This window comes from Myotis brandtii, unplaced genomic scaffold (assembly GCF_000412655.1).
Source record: "Myotis brandtii unplaced genomic scaffold, ASM41265v1 scaffold563, whole genome shotgun sequence".
Lineage (NCBI taxonomy): Eukaryota > Metazoa > Chordata > Mammalia > Chiroptera > Vespertilionidae > Myotis > Myotis brandtii.
In genome coordinates this window covers 101,162-108,770 of record NW_005370096.1, presented here as the reverse complement: position 1 = coordinate 108,770, position 7,609 = coordinate 101,162, and the positions used below count along the sequence as shown (strand labels likewise).

At 62.2% G+C, this 7,609-nt stretch overlaps 1 protein-coding gene across 1 annotated transcript in view; it reads left to right on the top strand.

Moving 5' to 3' along the window:
• BIN1 (bridging integrator 1) overlaps positions 1-7,609 on the top strand; it is a 38,587-nt gene that overhangs the window by 11,056 nt on the left and 19,922 nt on the right. The window contains exons 2-5 of the mRNA XM_014549644.1: positions 3,443-3,523; positions 6,845-6,899; positions 7,095-7,189; positions 7,375-7,470. Coding sequence (XP_014405130.1) covers positions 3,443-3,523; positions 6,845-6,899; positions 7,095-7,189; positions 7,375-7,470 — 327 coding nt within the window. The remainder of the gene's footprint in view (positions 1-3,442; positions 3,524-6,844; positions 6,900-7,094; positions 7,190-7,374; positions 7,471-7,609) is intronic.

The following is a 7,609-nucleotide window of genomic DNA, read 5'->3' as shown; positions in this document are numbered from 1 at the left end:
GGGTGGTGGGTTCTGTGTGTGTGTAGTAGGGGCAGCCTGGGCCCTCCCGTGGAGGTGGGCACACACCTGGAAGGCTGAGCAGCCTGTGGGTGGCGGGAGGGCTGGGCTGCTGCTGGGGAGGGCAGCAGTCCCAGCCGAGGCGGCAGGAAGTAGGAAGCCAGGGCAGTGGAGGCTGTGGGACTTCCTGGACTGAATTGTGTCCTGGCCCCTGCCATTGGGCAGGTGGGTTCAGATTGGTTTTTCTTCCAGTTGCCACACTGGGAGCTCCTTGAGGACAGGGACCCAGACCACGTGTCCTCCTTCCCTCATCTCTAAGATGGGAGAGGGTTTCAATGGGGCTTGGACAAGGCCAGGACCAGCGGGCGTCCACTGAGCTGGCTTTCTGGCCTCCTCCACGCGGTGGCGCGGTGTTCCTCCCGCTCAGAGGTGGGCGCTGAGGTCAGGAGAGGTGGAAGCAGGGGCCCGAGTGCTCCCAGAGCCTCTCGACCTGGCCACGTGCAGGCTGCTGCTTCAGGCCCGGACCCACTGGAGCCGGCCTGGTACCCAGGACAGACATCGGATTAGCAGGAACGCCAACCCCTGGTCCTAGGGGCTCCCTCCCCTGGCGAGCCTTCCTGTGCGTCAGGCACACACTTTTCATCCATGACCATAGAGGACGGCGTAGAAGAGACTGAAGTTGAGAGATGGGTATTTTGTTCAAGGTCATGACTCTGCCTGAAGCCCATGGCTCAGTTTAGCTAGTGGTCACCAAGAACACGTGTGTGTCTGACCTGTGCCTAGTCCTGTATAGGAGCCGGGACAGAGAGCTGGACACTGTCCCTGACTTCAGGCTGTTCACGTGGCTGGGGCAGGGCCAGCATAGACACTCGGGCACCGTTACACAGTGATGAGGGGCATGGTTCTCAGGCCCTCAGTGGTACAGGGTGGTGTGGGGCAGGGCGCTTCACGGAGCAAGGTTTTGAAGGATGAATAGGAGTTTGCTGCGTGTACAGGCATTCCCATGCATACGTGTTCCGTGTGTGTGTCCAACGCCTCGAGATGCCATCTGTCTGGACCTGGTGTGAGGGTTGGTGTTGCCAGGCCTGGCCCGAGTGCAAGGGCTGCCCTGACGGGCTCACTGTTACTCGAGGATGTGCTTGGGCCAGGACCTGAGGTGAGCTCTACAGACACGGGCCTCAGGTGGGTGCCATGTTCTCCATTTTCCCGACAAGGCACTGAGGCTGAGAGCGACGGGACGAGCCCTGTTTTCCAGGGTCTGCTCACTGCCTGGCCTGGTCTCTAGCTGGCCTGTCGTAAGTCCCGAAGTTCACCCAGGCGGCTGTGGCGCACTGGGAGTCCTGAGGGAGGGGTAAATTTTTGGGGATTCAGTGCATATCCTCAGGGAGAAGGGGAGGGCAGGGTGCAGACAGGGCCACCTCCCTGGTCCTCCAGGTTTGAGGGCGGCTGCCCAGGCCCTGCTCCTGCTCCCTGGGAGCCCCTGGCTTCCTTGGTGGCCCCATGGGTTTCTGGACCCATGGGCCCATTTCTGTCTTTGGAGGGCGAGGCCCCTACCTAAGCTCAGGCACCTCCACGGGATTCCCATGGGACCAGAGGGTGGTGGGGGTCGCTTCCCTCGCCTCCCCTCACCTGAGTGTGGGCCGTGTGATCCAGCTGCGCTTGCCCAGTGGACTGTGTCCTGACCGTGTAGCACATGGTTGTTCAGGGGCCGCTCCCCAAGGCCCATCCCTGCCTTCCTGCGGCTCACTGTCCTCTGCGGCCTCTCGTCGTCTCGAGTGATTAGAAATTCCTCGGTAATGTACCCTCATCTTTCTGGTCTCCTTGTCTTTGCTGTAAGCTCTCTCCGTCGGAGCTGTAGCTTCCCCCAGGAAGTCCTCCTTGATTGCCCAGGGTAGATGGAATTTCTGTCCAGGGCTCTCCTACAGGCCCATGTGCTCCCTTGCTCCTGGGGCTGGACCAATGTCTGTCCCAGCAGAGGTGCCTGGATCTGAGCAGGCACTTGGCAAGAGATGCCAAATGTACTGTGTGATAAGAGAGAGCCTGAGAGCTAATTGGCTGCTGTGGCGCCTGGGCCAGCCAGAGAAGGAGCAGCCCGGAGCACAGGCCCTCCTGGGCCAGTCAGGGCTCTGCGCACCCCTCAGGGCCCCAGCCTGGGGCTTGGGTGGGCAAAGCTGGTGCTCGAGGCCTGCTTCAGGGTCTTCGAAGGGAGAACATGGCTGAAGGGAGTGATGGTGGTGGCTGCTGGTCTCAGACAGCTGCTGGGCTGGCTCCTGGTCCTGTGCGGCCCAGCCTGTTGGGTACCCAGCCCTGGCCTGTCCCCGCCTTTCCCCGCTGCGTGCCACCCCCACCGCCACTCTTTCCTCTCATTCTTGTTGAGTTGGGGCCACTGCCTCTACTGAACTGTCAGCGTTGTTCTTTCTGCTGCTTAATGGAGGTGCCTGCCCAGGGCTGCGGATGGCAGTCTCTGGCTCCTCTGTCTTGGTCTCAGCTTCCCTCTTCTTGCAAACCCTCCCCCATCTCTGCCTCAGCATCCCCTCTCTGCTCCCAGCTCATCTTTCTCAGCTCTTCTCCATGGCCCTCCCCTCCTTCCATGCCTCTATTTTGTGCCTTTCTCTCCTGCTCTTTCCCTCCCTCCCCTCCTCTCTCTCCTGGAGAACTGGGATGGGGTAGGGGGTTGGGGGTAGGGAGTAGGATCTAAGAGGGAGAACCTGATGGGCCAGCCCTTCTGGCTTCCTCCCAGGCTCCTCTCCTAGCGCGTGCCTCTCTCTATCTCTCTCTCCCTTTACTCACCTCTGCCCTCCACTCCTCCCCAGCGTGTGTGTGTGTGTGTGTGTGTGTGTGTGTGTGTGTGTGTGTGGGCTGTGGAGGTGGGAGCAGGTGGCTGGGGGGCGGGGTCATATCTGAAAACCGACTCAGATTGGGAGCTGACTGCTAGGGACACAGAGAGCCTGGCTCCTGGCACCTCTCTGCCCTTCCTCCTGGGGGCCGCCTCCAGCCCGGGACAGTCCGGTTGTGGAGTGCTGTGGGGGCCTGTGGGCAGGTGGGGCCGCCCTCGCCCCTTGAGATCAGCTCACCTTTCGCCACCAGGGTGGGGGGAGCACCCAGGGGTGTGCGTGAGGTCAGCAAGAGGGGCACCTGATTCCGCATCCTCTCTTTGAAGCTCCCTCCTCCCGGTTCAGGCACTAGGCTGGCCTGTCTTAGGTCCTCCTGTTGGTGATGGGCAAGCCCTGGAGAGAGGGTGGGGTCTGAGCCTTGGTGGGCTCAGTTCTGCCCTTGGGATCATAGCAGCCGGGAGACCTGATGGTCCCAGCGCCTGGGCTGCTGGTACTGGCCGGGCCTCCTGGACCCTGGCTGGGGGGGGGAGGGGCCTGTGGTGTTGCTAAGGGCACTCTTGCTTGGGCTGGTCTCTGTCTCAGGGGCACGCTCCCTCCCTCTGCCTCTGTAGGTCCTCCAGAAGCTGGGCAAGGCTGATGAGACGAAGGACGAGCAGTTCGAACAGTGTGTCCAGAATTTCAACAAGCAGCTGGTGAGTGGGGCGCCCTGGGCCTGGGGGAGCTGGTGAGAATGGGCCTGTGGCTGTGGGTGAATTTGTGGAGCAGGGGAGCTCAGAGAAGGGGATCGGCAAGGTCATAGGAGACTGCCGGGAGGAGGGAGCACTGGCACGGGCGCGGACAGGTTGGAGGGACCAGGCCTCTACTTGTCCGCGTCTGAGGTCTCAGGTCTCAGGAAGCACTGAAGGCACTGCCAACCCGACAGCTGGAATGGAACCCAGGGAAAGGCCCATTTTTTCCCTGAGAACTGACAGCCAGGGCCCGGGAGCCTGCAGGGAGAGGGAGAGGGAGAGGGAGAGGGAGAGAGAAACATCAGTGATGAGAGAGAATCATGGATTGGCTGCCTCCTGCACTCCCCGGACTGGGGGTGGAGCCTGCAACCCAGGCAAGTGCCCTGACCGGAATGAACCCTGACCTCCTAGTTCATAGGTGAATGCTCAACCACTGAGCTTCGCCTCTGGGTACGCTTTGCATCTTTGAGATGCTGCTGATGTTCTCTTTATTTTACCGAAGAGGCGCTGAGACTCAGAGATGAGGCAGGGCTTCCCAGGCCGCACAGCTGATGCGGGGGCTTGGGATTCCAAACGCAGACCTTCCCACTCCGGGGTCCTGCGCTGGAGCTGAGCTGAGTTTGCAGGGCAACAGGCTGGCCTGGAGGGAAATGAGCTGCAGCCTGGGGTGGTGGTGGGGAGAAGGGAGGTGAGGGGGCTGCCCCAGCAGGTGGGGCTGTTTGCAGAAGGTGAGGAGAGCGCCCCTGGGAGCGAAGGTTCCCTGTGGACTGGCCCCAGGGCTGTGACACAAAGGTTGCTCTTCCCATATGTTACTCAGAGTCATGACTCTGGGTCCCTGGCTCTGGGCACGGACTTACATTGATCTTCAGGCCGAGGGGCCGGGCAGGAAGGCCTGACCGAGGGGCTGGGCAGGAGCTGGTGCTGGTGGTGCCCTGGCTGGGCACGTGCATTGGCCACTTAAGCTGGCCCTGTTCCCACCCTCAGGTGGCTGGCGGACTGGCTTTTCAGGGGCCAAAGGTGGGAGCAGGAGGGACAAACTTCAGTCCTCACTGGAGACTGGGGTAGCTTCCCTGGGGGTTGAGGCGACAGGCAGTTCCGGATCTGACAGGTGTGGGGTGACTGAGCCCTGGGGATGCCAGGATTTAGAAAGGTGTGGGCACTGTCCTGGAGGGAGTGAGGTCCGCGGCCTCGGGCTGGCAGGACCTGGGAGAGGTGGGGAGAGGTCGGTTGGGCGCCGGCAGCGGGCGTCTGCCTGTTACCTGTGAGCACCGAGCGCAGGGCTGAGGCTAGCCAGGGGCTGGCGGGCAGGAATATGGTCTCAAGGAAGCAAATTCCTAGTCCTTCCTAGGAGGCGGGTCCTAGGAGAGGGCATAGGTCACCGTGCGTCACTTGTTCTCACATCCCTCATGGGCCCACTTGACACTCTTCACGGTGCCCCCGCATCAGCTGTCCTCCCTCCCTGCTCCGAGTCCTGGGGGCCTCCTGTCCCTCCCATTGAGCCCCATGAACCTAGCTCAGGCAACCCCGAAGCACCCAGGGTCCTGGGGCCACCTGTAGCCTGCAGCCCAGGCCTCCTCATTGCTGTGTTTGTCCTTCCCGCCCAGGGCCGACCAGGCTCTGCTCCAGGCGGGCATCCCTGCTGGCACGGGTGTGGAGTGGCAAGAGGCCGCGGGGGCCAGAGGGGTCCGTGCAGGAGAGGTGCCTGCCCCCGGACCCACTGGGAAGGCAGGGGCTCAGTCTTCAGGGGTGGTGGGGAGCACCCTTTGGAGGGAGGTGCAGCGGAGACATGGGGTGCTGGCCGAGCTGCTGCCGTAGAGCTGGACCAGGCGCTGGTCCTGGCTGTGGTGCTGTCCGACTCGAGCCTGGAGAGCAGGCCCAGGGGCAGCGGGTCCAGAACTTTGTCCTCCCGCTGCTCTGCCAGGAGCGTCAGAGCTCCAGGCAGCTGCAGAGACTTTCCCCAGGCCCCGCGGGGGAGCAGCCGTGTGGAAGGGAGCTCACAGATGCTGTGCTGGCCCGGCCCTGCCCTGCTGCGGAAGCAGCTCAATGGGGCAGGGCTGTCCGACTGGAGGCTGATGCGAAGCTGGCTTAGGGTTCCAGCTGCAGCTGCACGTGGGCGGTCCCTTGCACATCTGTGCCCCACATGCCTGTTCACAGTGTGGCCTTGTTTGGGAGGCACAAGGGGCCCTGGTACATCCTGGTGCCCAGGCAAGCACAGCACCTAGGCCAGTGATGGCGAACCTTTTGAGCTCGGCGTGTCAGCATTTTGAAAAACCCTAACTTAACTCTGTGCCGTGTCACATATAGACATTTTTTGATATTTGCAACCATAGTAAAGCAAAGCCTTATATTTTTGATATTTATTTTATATATTTAAATGCCATTTAACAAAGAAAAATCAACCAAAAAAATGAGTTCGCGTGTCACCTCTGACACGCGTGTCATAGGTTCGCCATCACTGGGCTAGGCCATGGGCCACCCTCCCTGGGGGTGAGTCCGCGGCGCTGGGGCTGTTGCAGGGAGTGAGAAGGGGAGGCCTGGCAGGGAGAAGCTGGGTTTGGAGGGGACCCCAGCGGATCAGGCCCAGCATGATGGTAGCTTCACTCCTGGCCCACTCCCCTGGTGACCCTTTCTCTTACATCCTACACCCTCCCTCCCAGCTGGCCAGCATCCTGAGAGCCATGGACCCAGCCCCACTTCTCCGTCCCCGGGCGAGGCCACCCCTTCTCCCCAGGGCCGCCTTCCATCCGGGCACAGTGCAGTGGGAGCTTCTGGTCTTGGGCACCATCTGAGCTTTTGGAACAAGGTGCCCCCGCCCCGCCCCGCCCACGTGTCTGTGCACTGGTCACCGGTCCATGGTTGTGGGAGGGCGGGCCTGCCGCGCACCAGTCCCACCACACGCGTGCTGCGCCGTGTGCGGTCACCGGCCATGCCCCAGTGTCCATCCGGGCGCCTGTCTTCCTGACGTCCTTACAGGGCTGAGAGTAGTGTCTGGAGAGACAGGTGCTGATAGCTCAGGATGAATGTCCCTCCGGGCCCACAGCCCCACCGCCCGGTGGAGCTGAGAGCACGCTGGCTGCTCAGCACATGTGTGGCGGGGGTGCTGCTGCTGTGCTGAGGCTGAGCTGGGGGCCAGGCCGCCCGGGCGTTTGCACCTCTCTTCTCTAGTCCTGCCATGTCCTGTGAGGACAGCCTTCATTTGCCTGCGGAGTGCAGGGGTGCAGGAAGGAGAGGGTGGGGTACAAGGCGTGCCCCAGCCCTCACCTTGTTTTCGTCTTTTCTTTGCAGAATGAGGGCACCCGGCTGCAGAAGGATCTCCGGACCTACCTGGCCTCCGTCAAAGGTACGAGGCAGACCTGGCCCGGGTGGGCCAGACTTCACGGATGCAGGGCGGGGCCTTCCCCATGTGGAGCTGATGTGTAAAGAGCTGGGAGGTGTCAGGGTCTGTGGGGAAGGGGCAAGGACTCCCGGGCCTCTGGGGACCCTCCATCCCAGGTCCCCATGGCCCTGGCTGCAGCATGGCCCTTCTGCCCCCCAGCCATGCACGAGGCCTCCAAGAAGCTGAACGAGTGTCTGCAGGAGGTGTATGAGCCCGACTGGCCTGGCAGGGATGAAGCGAACAAGATCGCCGAGGTGAGTAGGGGCAGGTGGCCTCGACTGCTGGCCCATCTTACCAATGAAGAAACTGAGGTTTTGAGAAGGCACGGAGCCTTGAAGTGATGGGGCAAGAGCTGAGCTCCGAGGCTCCTGGGAGGTGAGAGCTGTGGGCTGGGGCGGCTGGCGCCTGGTGGTGCACTCACCTGCTGCTGCCTCCATAGAACAATGACCTGCTCTGGATGGATTACCACCAGAAGCTGGTGGACCAGGCGCTGCTGACCATGGACACGTACCTGGGCCAGTTCCCTGACATCAAGGTGAGAGGCTGCCGTGTGGCGCTCCTGCCAGGGAAACGAGAGGGAGAGAGGAACCGGGCGGGGCAGTCCGCGCTGGCTCAGGCACCGCAGTGACCTGCCCAGAGGCAGCCATCCCTGCCACTGGCGCGCGGTCCCTCCA